The sequence below is a fragment of the Lineus longissimus genome, chromosome 11 (genome assembly GCF_910592395.1).
Source record: "Lineus longissimus chromosome 11, tnLinLong1.2, whole genome shotgun sequence".
NCBI classification, from domain to species: domain Eukaryota; kingdom Metazoa; phylum Nemertea; class Pilidiophora; order Heteronemertea; family Lineidae; genus Lineus; species Lineus longissimus.
In genome coordinates this window covers 16,655,106-16,668,899 of record NC_088318.1, presented here as the reverse complement: position 1 = coordinate 16,668,899, position 13,794 = coordinate 16,655,106, and the positions used below count along the sequence as shown (strand labels likewise).

General features: G+C 39.3%; 1 protein-coding gene across 1 annotated transcript in view; it reads left to right on the top strand.

Annotated features, from left to right (window-relative positions):
- The window catches only part of LOC135495313 (uncharacterized), a 51,718-nt gene extending 38,405 nt beyond the window's left edge, over positions 1 to 13,313 (top strand). The window contains exon 35 of the mRNA XM_064783777.1: positions 10,636 to 13,313. Coding sequence (XP_064639847.1) covers positions 10,636 to 10,762 — 127 coding nt within the window. The 3' untranslated portion in view covers positions 10,763 to 13,313. The remainder of the gene's footprint in view (positions 1 to 10,635) is intronic.
- Positions 13,314 to 13,794: the final 481 nt, after the last annotated feature.

The window sequence follows — 13,794 nt, the reverse complement described above, 5'->3', positions numbered from 1 at the left end:
GCTGAGGGCACCCGTGTAAAGTAACTATGATAATTAACCTCTAGGTCATAATCATGATTATTTTAATGCGAAGAAAATGGTAAATCTTATTGTTGAAGGAATTGTGGAGTATGAATTTAATTCAGTATCGCCAATAATGGACCAAAGTTAAAACGGGCCTTTCCCTGTCAATGATGGTCATAACACGGAAGTGTGTTATTTCTGGTAATCTGCCCTTGTCAATTAAATTAAGTTTTAAAGCTCGGCTTGGGGTGGAAAACAGATGCCATGATGCACAGATCTGATTCTCTAAGAACAGATGATATCCAAACGCTATACTAAGAGTTGTCCTCTTCATTGACTGAAGAGGTCCACAGAAAGACATCAATTTTTCAGTAAAGTGAGACTGATTAACTGAGTGGGTATTTGAATGCCTATACTTTTAGTACAGAATGATGTCAGTTACACTGTTATGGCATGCTAAAATTAGTTTCAGTTAAACTTAAAAACAATTCAGGTTTACTTCAAAATAATATCAGTTCAACTCAAAATCATTTCAGATCGACTGAAATAGGGCAATTGTGACCGCATTTGAGTGCCATACATGATTCCGTCTGACTGTCACATTAGTCATGTGAGTAGTTGCAAGATGCTGACAGGTGATAATTAAAAGCTTTATATTGTATAATGTATGTAAATGTTTTGAACGTCGCTCTTAGATAATTATTCGTGCATTATCAACACAAAGTCAAATTGACGACATCTTCATAATTTATGCAAATAGCACAGCGTTGTGTCAAAAAAGGAATGCATTATGTCTGCCGATATTATCACGACGATTTGCAATGTCATATTGTATGAGTACGTCTCGAAAAAAGTTATTTTCTGTCAAGTTCTCTTGCATACATTTATAGTATGGAATGTTCCATTGAGTGAGTATTGAATTGACTGAAAATACCTGATGGAGAAGACAAATTTTACAGAACTCTTTATCAAAAACTGCGTTATTTGAAAGGATGAGCGTTCCTCTAAATAGGTTAGAATAATTGGTTGTAATTACAATCTACTAACAAAAAATGCTGGCGCTTTCAGTCTGCATGAAGATTACCAATCATACCTGTCAATACCTGTCATCTATACCAGACATAAGATGACACAGTTGATGTCAGCAAACATTAGCATAATGATGAGGGGAAGAAAAGGCAGCATGTGCATGCAGTTGTACTTTGCGTTGGGTGACAGGTAATTGGCTCTTACCTGTCAGGTAATTGGCTCCTGGTCTGTTTGTCAATAACAGAGGATCATCCTGCCACCTTTTTGCACCGATAGCGCTCATAAACAAAGTAAAAAACGCAAAGTTATAAACATGTAACTGTCATCACTTGCATAAACTCGTGTAGAATGCGACCAATCAGAGCGAAGAATTTCCAGACGCATAAAAAGCAACGTCAGCCTGGATATTAGGTCAGACTTTTCTGAGAGATATGACGCGCAAACAGTGATGAAACCAGACTTTTCCCCACCACAACTTTTTCCGTATTTTGTAAACAAGAGCTAATTAGTTTTCTGAACTTCCTATACTTAATTGCATGCATCTCTGAGGTACGTGCATTTATTATCATTATTGGCAATTAGTTTTTTTGAGTAGAAAATTTATGTTTGGCAACCAGAAGTCGCTCACTTGAACTCGACCAGTAGGGGAACCAAGCCATAACTTGGCCAGGTGAACCCACGACCTCTTGACCATGAGGCCGACTCTCTTCCACTGCGCCGACGCTGCCCCTTGATAGATCAGTCACAAGGCGGCTGCTCTCATTCTATATTCATATATCAGGACCCTAGAAACTGCTACAGAAAGTCTCGCAAGTAATGTTGCTAATGCATACAAAGGGATGATACTCCTGAACAGTACAGCGATCCGAAGAAAAACATCATCCTCTCGAGACAACACTGTCTTGTTCCTTCCAACTTCACCACCAACTCTTTAATATTTAGACATTTCGATCTAGATCTTGCCATGATAGATCAGTCTCTAGCCCAAGGTGGCTGCGCTCAATTTATATTTATGATCGATAATAACCAGACGCCTGCTAATCTTGTTACCGCTACATTTTCATAAATGTGCCGGTAAAAAATCGCTAGCACACTCGACTGAGTCGGCAGTCGTGAATTTCTGATTTTTAGACAAATAGTATGAGTACATGAGTGGTTATTGTCTGCATAGTTTGAGCTTTCTTTCTGGACAAGAGCTTTATATTTTTCTCTTGAATTGTATGCATCTTAACTGACTTATTTGCAGTTTTCCACTTAAGATCAGTAGCAAGTGAAGTTTTGCATCATTAAACCAGGGCTGCCAACCGATCAGTTCTGACAGTATGTTGTTGGGGGGCTGAAAATGCATGCTAATCTCGGTCTGCAAACCGGGGATTTTCTCAAGAGTCAATAGAATATAGGTCAGGAAGTTAAGGGACCATTTCAATAGTTGCTCTGCATGTGAGTGGGTAAATAAAAAATAAATGCAATGATCTTAAAAGTCATCAGACGTTTCATATTAATGGCACTTTTTCAATGAATGACTACAAGATAGGATCAGGCTGATCACTTGAAAAAAGGTCACCATGGTATGTTTTAACAAGATTTCACGATAGAACATGGAGTGCTCAGCTGAAGAGTAAAAGGAGGGGTTAAGGATAGGCCAGTGACGTGACTTGACTTATCGAGCTTATCGCAGATCACGGAAGGAAGTCATCCGTCTCCATCTCTCACTGCCTGGAAGTCTCAGTCGGACGTGTTGATGAACCGGCACTTTATCTTCATTCGTCTTGTTTGAACATGAAACTTTTGTTAAAATTGAAAAAATTTATTCGGCAGTCAAAGTGTTAAGTCTTGTGAGGAGGTGTTTGGATCATTAATTCAAATCGAATGACACCAATTCAGTGATCGGTCACAGTCAGCGACAACCTTGAAGATGGATTGTTTTGGTCATCAATCTTCAATTCCAGGGTAGATCGGTATGATCTTTCTCATTCATATGCGAGGGGGGTTCCATCGCAGTGGTTGGGTCTAGAATACTGTAGGTTGCGCAATAGCTGACAATGATCTGCCTAATCTCTGCCCTGACGTTCACCATCCACATGTTTTGCGTATGTTATGCATGAAATGGAGAAAAAACCTTCAAGGCGTTATGCGAGCAACCAGTGCGCAAGCTGCATGCTGCTCATGCGGCACACAAGCGCATTCTGGCGCAGCGAGGTGAGAGTAGAGGATATGTCAATTGTGACTGCGACTGTAGATTTGAAAGTCCATGGTACTGTACATGTATCTTTAACAGTGTTCTCTGCTCGGTTTTCTTTTGGCCAGTTGGTAAGCTTAGATTCTGTTGACATTGTAGCTAACCTCAATTGGATGTTCTGGTGGTAAGAGAAATGTTTGGTCGTGGACCGATATTTTTTAATAGAAAGATGATCACTTCTTCAAAGAAAATGGTCTGGTGCTATATTTCAATGGTCTTGTGATGAATATAAAGATGATATTTTGCCCACCAGACCAAAATTGGAAGGGGAAAACGTGGCTTTCAGTTTCGCAGACAGGATTTAGCAGTTACTATATTAATGATCCTCTTCTATCTGGAGACAGACCTTTATTTGCAAAAAAAGATGTTTATTTATACCAGGAATGTCTCACTTTGATGTTGTATGACAATCATCTTTTGAAACTTTTCTTCTATTGAAGTTTCAGTAAGCTATTTCATTCAAAGCGATGTCTGATATCGTTTTAAAAGAGGGTTTCTCTGATATCTCTGTTGATATCGATAGTCTGGTTGTAGACGCCGCCTTATCTTTTCAATAGATATACATTTACTATTACGTCAGTCGTCATGTTAACCGAACGTATGGGATTGAAAAGTATGAAAATCTGAGTTTGACATTAAGAGAAGTTTTGGAGTTTTCTCTTGGGATTGTGTTCAACTTTTGTCCAACTTCACACTCATAATCCTCTGCCAGACTGCAACATGACCATGGCATGACGCTGTAGATATTTAAAATCGTGGCTATTTCTATTAAAGAGTTGTAACTGACAGTTTCAGTAGGAATGTCACAGGATATTGGCAGAAACGTGTTTTATGCTTTGAATTCAAAATCTTGAGCAACTAAAAGCTACAGGGATATCTTGAGAAATTTTAAGAAAGCAAATGTGTTGCTGGTATTTCGCAACCACTGATTTATGTGATTTTCAAACATAATATTTTAAGCGCCGTTCCCACTGTTGATTTTACACGAGCCCAATGCAGGTACACATCCGCTCACCAGTCTCGGCCGAGCATAAACTATGCAACTAGCCGGCATATCATCCTGATTAATTCTTCCGATCATGAAAGATATGACAGGCAATCAGATGATAAACCTTGCACGCTGATTTACTGCGGCGGTTCCAGGATAATAGAGCGGGCGCTTGTACTTTTTGGAATGAATCTTGGGAAATGACGCACATGTTTCGTCTGACTTCTGTTGATGTTGGGCATTCTTGAACTTTGTCGATTTGTACACTTTGCAACGGCGATTTGTACACGTTGGGCATCAAGTTGATCAACAACAGAAGAAACATTTCAGAATAATGTTGTTTTGGTTTGATGTGAAATTTATCTGTGACGTATGCCTTTTAGGAAATATTTAGCACGTTGGGGTGGTCAGGTATATATGACCCTTGCAAGTGCTAGACGAAGATGAGGAACTGTCATGAAATCTTCAGAACATTAAGAATTTTGAGCGTTTCAGGAAGGGGTATGTTGTGGGTATTGGGTGTTGGTCCATAGATGGCGCAAAAAAGAAGAACATCTTTAGTGACAGTGATTAAGAAGTTAACGGCCGGGGTCTAAATGGTTGGATGACATAGCTGTTTACTTTCCAACCTCCACAGGTTCATCATGTCAGTCTCGAGCAACCTGAACCTCCCACCCCCTGCACTTTCATCAAAATCTTCCTCAATAACTTGTTTGCGATAAAAAGTATCACATGGCATAAAAAAGTATCACTAAGTGAGGTTTTCGTTTATACCAGGTGTCTGTGTGGTATCAGAAAATATTGATATTGTCGGGGAATGTTCTATATATCTTCTCCAGAAATTAACGAAGTGCAGTAGTTTCGCCATGATTTTTGTTCACCCGTTTCATCCTACCGTATTGCAATTCCATGCTCGTCTATAAACAAGCATCAACAATAATCGCCCGTCTGATAGATTGAGCAGGAAATTTTATTTAGTTCCGTTGTGAATCAGAACAACATGGAAGGTTCTGAGTTATTCTAGCAGGTGTCACTAGCTTCAACATAACTCATTGACGAGACGAGTTGACTTGATGTGATTTGCAAACATGCTAATAGCGGTTACTGGATAGTTTACAATGGTCTTGAGTGTCCCAGAACTGCCAGGGAGTCCACTTTTGAAGTATTGATTTGATCAACGTTGATAGATCAATGTTGAGGGTCCTCCACTCAAGTCGGTGGGCAGCTTTCCACCTGGCTGTCACCCATGTGAGGCCCTTCTCTCAGAGTTCCTTCGCCATGGATCGTCTCCAGGTTTCCTTCGGTCTGCCCCTCCGCCTTTCTCGCTATGTCAATGCTGTTCTAGGCAAGGAGTCGGCCAGCATGCGTAGTACGTGACCTGGCCAGCCTTTCCCTTACAACTTCAGAGATTGCTTTAGCTTTGCATCTTGCAGTAGGTCTGGGTTACTGATGGTCCTCCTCCAATGACCACTTCCATATTCATGCCCGCCCGTAACCCTAAAGTCGAGATGTCCAATTCACCACTAACAATCGCACTTGGACTACAAAAGCGGCAAATAATTGATAGAAATCAACTAAAGCCTCATTCAGGCTTATCTTTCCGCAATTGGCACTAATTCGCTTCCACTTGTACTGAACGCACTGACCCCTGTACGCTGTCAGCTTCCCGAGTGTCCTGGCACCTATTCATATATAACGGTTCTGTCAGCTGGCCAGGGGAACCCATCTCCATTAGCTGTTGTAGACTTCGCTGTCAGCGCACCATGGCTTCAGATGGCAATATGTAAATATTAACCTTATCATACTAAAACTTGTTTTTGATCAAATGAAATTCCATATTTCAAATAATCTTGGACTGTTGGCTTCTGTTGTGCATTTTCCCATGCTTTCAAAAACAATTTGAAAATTTTTTTGCCCCTCCCAAATTTTCCCAAATCCTTGCAAAAGTAACATTCCCTTGAAGTCCCACCTCTTCTTCTCTTGCCTGGAGAAATCATTCTCCACCTTCGTCAGGTAGAATGAGTCCAGTGGTGGGAATGCAACCAAAGGATGTAACTCTCCAAGCTGCTGACCGTCAAGGCCACAGTGGTTGTATATGACACTGATCAGCAATGATTAGCCAAGAATCGTAAAGTATTCCCGCATGGGGCAACTATTTAGCTGGAAAACTGTGGTGGTGGCCATGTCTGCAGGCACCCTTCTTTATGATGACACCTCAGATAGTGCAATAAACATCATGATGACATGGTAGGCTATTTCCATGATCGGAAGTCATCGCACCAAGCATGTAGGCTGGCTGCGTAAATGGTGTCGAATGCTTTGATCACATAGTGGTGCTGAGCCTCCTGATATCTTCTTCCTCATTCAAGTCTTTAGGTTGTCGGTATGAATTCTGATCATCTATCGATGAAAAGAGACCTTAAATGTATGTGGAGTTTAACAAATTCCAAGTTGTCTTGATCACCATAAGGTAATCGGTGCTGTTTACTTGAAATGTGCTTCAGAAGTTGTGGCGTGTGCCAAGAGTAAGCGACAGGGTACATCCTGAGATCATCCAGTGCTGACGCTGATAGAAATTCCCTACTCTTAGCATCGCAGATATGTCACTGTTTACAGCCAGCAAACTGCCTTTGAGTTCAAAATCTCTTGTATCTCAGCCAGATTTTCGAATGCGATTTGTGTTGCCTTGTGTTGCCTCGCGATCAATTTTAACCGAATAAAACAATAATAGTGGCCCTCGAGCCCCAAGTGGAACGTTTTGGTGTTAATTTTGTAGATTGCTGCAATCCTGTCTGATTGTAAATGTTTTCCCGCACTATCTATGATGAGTGTTCGACATTAGATGAGCTCAGCAAGACTTCCTAAGCAGCGTCAAATTTTTCAAAAATCCGCAATTTTTTCCCCGACTTGTGAACTCGAGCGAGTAGTAATATTGCGTCTCCGCGGAACTTATATGAATATTTCAAGTTGACGCTGTGTCTACGAAACATGACACGAGACTCATCAAAAACTCCTGCTGTGTGCGATCCTGTTCACAAAACCCGTACGTCAAATCTTTGAAGTAGACGTTACGCCAAAAAACACATTATCCAAGTAGGCAACCCTAAACGATATTCTATCGGGTAACTGTCATGTGCTACTGGTAACTCTCTTTTTTGCTGATATTGCGGTCAAATATTGTAACTGCGTGCGCAGACATCTTTTTTACCAATCGTTCCAGTAAACATTTTGCAGAAACTGTTCAATCTGGTCTGATATCTCTAAGATACTCTACTTTCACCAACCTTAGACCGTTTCTGACTATTCTGTTGAATGTTATTTCAGATGTTACGCACATGGCTGTTTGATGCTATTCAAACTACTCAATTTGGGTTGACAATAGGTTGGGGAAATCGAGTTTGCCTTGGGTCATGATGCATCCTTTCTCTGATAGGGCCTTGTAACAGAGTGTTTCGGAAACTGCCTTAGATCGGTAAAAATAGAGCATGTTCGCTCAAAAGGGTGATCAAAGCATATATAAGAGCTCTTCTGCGGTTAGTCTCATTGCGGTCAACATGAATCTTGACCACCACAAGAGTGCTTTGATCAAGATGTACTCATCTCTGGTTTGCCATGGTTCAGGTAGTTGTGGCAATTGCGGTTTTTGGCCCCCTTAAACTGTTCATTATGCACTTCATGACCCGGTCGTCTTTAACCAGAGAACTGGCATCCATCAGTAGGTACAGCATCTCCTAAGTGTCGGAAAATGGGGAGAAAAATGATGGGCAAGTGTCCAAACAGCACTGAAATGTGTCAAAAGGCAAATTACTGGCATTTGAACGTTATGTCAATAGGTACATGTACATGCGGAAACATCTTTCTCGGTCTGTTTGAAAATAGACCTTGAGATCGACTGGAAGGTTTTACAATATTTGTCGCGACTTTGTCTGTCATGTCGAGAATGTTAATTCACCACTTGTACGAAATATCGAGAAAGGCAATAACTGTATTGCCTGATAACTTGGAGTGTGGGCGGAAAATACAAAGCAGACAAGAAACTTTTTAGCTCACCTTTCAGGGGAGCTTATACGATACCGTGGTGTCTGTCGTCATCGTCGTCTGTCGTTAACTTTGGCTAAAGAGTGGCACGTTTCTTAACCATACTTGGTGTGTGGATACCCCCAGGCAAGACCTTCTTTCAAAATGAAAATTAGTGCAATTTGACTGCTTGTCTGCCATATAGGTGGCGCTCTTTGAAAACCTATTTTTGGCTATATCTTATGAACGCTGCTAGCTAGAATCATGAAATTTTTACCGTAGATGCATCATAAGAGTGCTTGAAATGTACATTTGAAATAATTATTTGGCATGACTCAGGGGCATTGTCCCATCTCAGAATAACCATGAAGTGAATGTTAATAGCTCCTTTATGGATTCAAACTCATATCCTCCGAGTCTGCCTCCTCCCCCCCCCCCCCCCCCCCGACTACCACCTGCTTAAAACAATATTCTAATAGCTGTCTCTCTTAGCGTAGTTGGAAGAAAAGAATCTATTTAACGTGTAAAATCCCAAGATGTTTCATCTACTCTGTATTGGGAATCTCCTCGGTCATCTGGTGCAGAAATCTTATAAAGTACTTATCAAGCTACTTGTACTGCGTGATCCCTCGATGTAGCTCGGGCCAGACTTTTTTGTGTCGATTATCACAGTACTTAGAGAGGCTTTAGAACGCCGCACCAACTTTTGTGTCTATATGTCTGGAAAGCTTTTCGGTTTATCACCAATTTTTCTGAAGATTTTTGAAGGGGCAATTATATGTTGAACGAATTATGTGTTTAAAAAAGCATTCATCGCTTATTTGCTTCCTTGGCCAAAAAAAGTGGTGCAGTGATTTTAAGCCTGATTTAAATTTTGATAAAGTGTGTCCTATATGCAACACAATGTTGGTGACAGCACTGGCTCTATCTTTGATTTCCTTATTCCGTCATTGACTCTTGTCAGGGATTGGCAATAGCACAAAAATATCAAAATGAAACTTCTGCACCTCTCAATTAAGTTGCGGCATACATACAGGACTTCCAACAGAACACCACTTATCGCTCTTTAACATGTTTGAGTCTTTCTAATCGTTGATACTTGTACCCAGCGAACCCACTTGGTGGTTTTGTGGATTCGTCAGCCACCACGTGCCATTGTTTACTTAAGTATCATTATCATTTTGCCGAGTTGAACTTAGTCGAACTTAGATTTTAACCCGTTTGACGTGCCATCTCCCAACAGTAAATTATAGTTAAAATTCTTTTCGTTTCTGATGTTGTTGTCTTTCTTGAACTGATGTTGTTGTCTTTCATGAACTGATGTTGTTGTCTTTCTTGAACTGATGTTGTTATCTTTCTTGAACTGATGTTGTTATCTTTCTTGAACTGATGTTGTTGCCTTTCTTGAACTGATGTTGTTGTCTTTCTTGAACTGATGTTGTTGCCTTTCTTGAACTGATGTTGTGTTCTTTCTTGAACTGATGTTGTTGTCTTTCTTGAACTGACGTTGTTATCTTTCTTGAACTGATGTTGTTGTCTTTCTTGAACTGATGTTGTTGTCTTTCTTGAACTGATGTTGTTGTCTTTCTTGAACTGATGTTGTTGCCTTTCTTGAACTGATGTTGTTGTCTTTCTTGAACTGATGTTGTTATCTTTCTTGAACTGATGTTGTTATCTTTCTTGAACTGATGTTGTTGTCTTTCTTGAACTGATGTTGTTGTCTTTCTTGAACTGATGTTGTTGCCTTTCTTGAACTGATGTTGTTGCCTTTCTTGAACTGATGTTGTTGTCTTTCTTGAACTGATGTTGTTGTCTTTCTTGAACTGATGTTGTTATCTTTCTTGAACTGATGTTGTTATCTTTCTTGAACTGACGTTGTTGTCTTTCTTGAACTGATGTTGTTGTCTTTCTTGAACTGATGTTGTTGTCTTTCTTGAGCTGATGTTGTTATCTTTCTTGAACTGATGTTGTTATCTTTCTTGAACTGACGTTGTTATCTTTCTTGAACTGACGTTGTTGTCTTTCTTGAACTGATGTTGTTATCTTTCTTGAACTGATGTTGTTATCTTTCTTGAACTGATGTTGTTATCTTTCTTGAACTGATGTTGTTGTCTTTCTTGAACTATGTTGTTGTCTTTCTTGAACTGATGTTGTTGTCTTTCTTGAACTGATGTTGTTGTCTTTCTTGAACTGCTGTTGTTTTCTTTCATGAATTGATGTTGTTATCTTTCTTGAACTGCTGTTGTTTTCTTTCTTGAACTGATGTTGTTTTCTTTCTTGAACTGATGTTGTTTTCTTTCTTGAACTGATGTTGTTATCTTTCTTGAACTGATGTTGTTATCTTTCTTGTGTCTTTCAGGTCCCGTCACTTCCTACGCATGCCAGTCGAGTTCCGGCCAGACCGTCCAGGACGATTCTCATCCGAGCTTATGCTGAAAGGTAGTAAGGACCATATAACGCTCCAGTTACGAGGTCAGGCAGAGTAGTGGTGGATACAAATCGCATTACAAGAATCACTTGGGACTAGTATCCTTTCAAATGTTAGAACCATATCGGTGGTACACTTCTGTAAACCACCAAATGTTTCTGCTTTATTTTTGTGATTCTCGAAAATTTCTAAAAAAACTGAAATGTTAACTGTTTTATTTTCTGCTAAGATTTATCAACGGAAGCTTATTTCCACCTTAAGTTTTAACCGGGCCGATCAAAACTTGCCGTTTTTATAAACGTTTCATGATAGATTTCCTTTTATATGAAGATGATAATAGATGACCATAATTGAGTCAGATAGGCAAGTCAGTCTTAACCTCACTATCATGGTGACGCTTAATAGTCCAAGCTTGATTTTTGTGAAATATTTCTCGCCTCCTGTTGACCTTGTCCATGTTTGTAACTTTGCTCAAGTTGCTCAGGAAAATTCCACACTTATATTTAACGTAAATGCTAGTACCCTTTTCTTTGCATATGTGATTAGGACAAACAAACTTTGCTAAAAATTGTGAGAATAGCCCATTGTTGCTGCGAAAGGATTGGTTACAGTTTCACACATTCAACCTTCTGGTCCTCTCAAAATCTAGCGTGTCTCCACTGAGCAGAAGAAAAGATTGAATACATTCTTCTTTTCATCATTACGTTTTATCGCAAATGCCAGAGTTTACGATTCTCTGATATCTGCCCCATAATAGCCTTTAATGGTTTATTTGTTAAAAATGATGTTTTCCAAGCCTTGGCGAACGAAAAGAGCTCCTTGTTGCTTTTGGGTTTAGTTAAACAGTCTGTGTAGCACGTCAATGGTACTCGCGTTGCATAGATGGTGAAAAGTTTTGACTAGTTTTGGGGTTGCTGGGTACACTCACATTGACTGTGTCTGTTAAGCACCTTAGCATCTTTCGGTATGACATCTGCCTAGCCATCATCTTTCACCAAGACAAATAATAAATGAAGAAGTATCCTTATATTGGAGGTTAATAAGTGCATAGTGTAGCATCTTTTATTTTAGAACTTGGTGCGTCTGGGGTTGTTATGTCAAGATGTTCTGCGGGGAAGCTAAATAAAGTATTTGCAATCAAGTTGATGATAAGATGGCGTCTTCGAACCAGTTCAAGGGCGAAAATTTAAATGAATGCTACGATAGGATGATGTCTTCCAACCATTTATAAGAATAGGAAATTGAAATGAATGCTATTTACAGGGTATTTGAATGTACATGTATCTGTTTGATTCTGCAAGTTTAAGAATGTCTGTAAAACAAAAAGTTGTAACTTCTGTATGAAATTGTATATTTTGTATCAAAGGAAAGTTAGTTCATTCTGAAAACAATATTATTTAGTTCAGGTTATTGTTTTGTTCATTAAAACGTTTGTTACTGGTACCCAAAGTAATTATTTTTTGTGGGTTTGATTTTCATGAAATTGAGGCAATCTGTCCTGCAAATATATACCTTCTTAGATATGAAGGTACAACATAGCAACATAGATCAGAGCTGTATTCAACTTTGTTGGTCATGATCTGCTTGAAAAATACGTCCTTCAGCAATGTCTGAGGGGCAGGAGCCCCCTGCACCCCCTACTAAATATGCCCCTGGAGATAACAAAATACAAGCCAGGAATGATGTTTTTCTGAATGCTGATGTCAAGTGTTGAACGTTCCAAAAGCTGCATGTACATATTGTTGGTTATTACTTTCTGCATTTGGATTATTTTTCATCAACAAATCAATTGTTGGCGACAGGTTTTTCTTTTCTTTAGTTTCGACTTTCAATAACAAATAACTTGCAAAACATGCATGAACTGACTTGAGCCTGCTAAACCGGAGTAACTGGTGGTTAGTCAACTCTGACATTTAATGCATATGATGTCATATTGTCCTAATTACCAGATGGACACAGGTTATCTTAGTAAATTTATGACTGATCCCAGATTGTGGCTGTTTTGTTTGCAATGCAATCATTTTCCTAGGCACTGCAGGCTGCTCTGTTGGTAAAAAAAGCTTTTCTGAAATAGAAATTTTTTTGGGTCAGTTGGCAAACTGATGCTCGAGGGTCAAACCAGGAAATTGTATAGACTTAGAAAGAGCTGTTGGAAACCTTGTTTCTGACTAAAAATATTACATTGGGAAAAATCCAGGGCAAAATGTGTCATGACATTTTCCCAGATTGGCATGTCTTCGAGTGTTCACAAAATTCAAATTGATCCTGATCTTCTTTTCATGAAGAGTAAATACTCTAGTTTCTCCGATCTAAGACAGTTTCTGAATATTCAATTCCGGTCTCAAAATTTGCATATGGTCATTCAATTCTTTCTGTTTAACACCTGCCTTTCAAGATCTGGCATTTTTTCAGACGACAGCTGCTGTTAACTTTGAATTCAAATATTCATTTGTAAATTTTGTATGTAGGTGCACAAAGATTGTTAGGCTAAAGGCTTTTGGCATTTTTGTACAGTTTTTGTAACTTTTTCATAATTTTGTAATTTGTAAAAAAAACATGTATTTATCACCGAAAGATTTATGTAACTTTCAAGTTGGAGCAATAAATTAATATTTATTATCATTAATTCTATATCATGATTTATGTCATATGTAAACAACATACTGGCGGCCATATTGGATATCGGATTAGGACAAAAATCGCTTGACATCTACCTAGCCTCCTCACCCCAATCCAGGAAAAATGGGAAAATGGGATGTCGTAGGATTTCAGCACAGCCTCCATTGCTTTTCAATAAATCATTAGACAGCAAGAGTGTGAAAACATGAAAGAAAGTCTGTGTTTACCATGCTTAAAGTACACGCGAACCAATCTTTGGCACCTTCGCCTCGTAGCGGCCATATAAACTGGGATCACGCTCGTCATACATAAATCGTGAGGATGCCATGAACAGGATCGCTGAAGTACATTCGTGGAATATTTCGGAAATATCTTCAAAGTTGGGAATTTCGGGAAACTGTGGGGCCAAGTTCAAATTGGTATTGCCTAAATCATTTTGGAGCAGGATGTATACAGAATATAATAAAATGT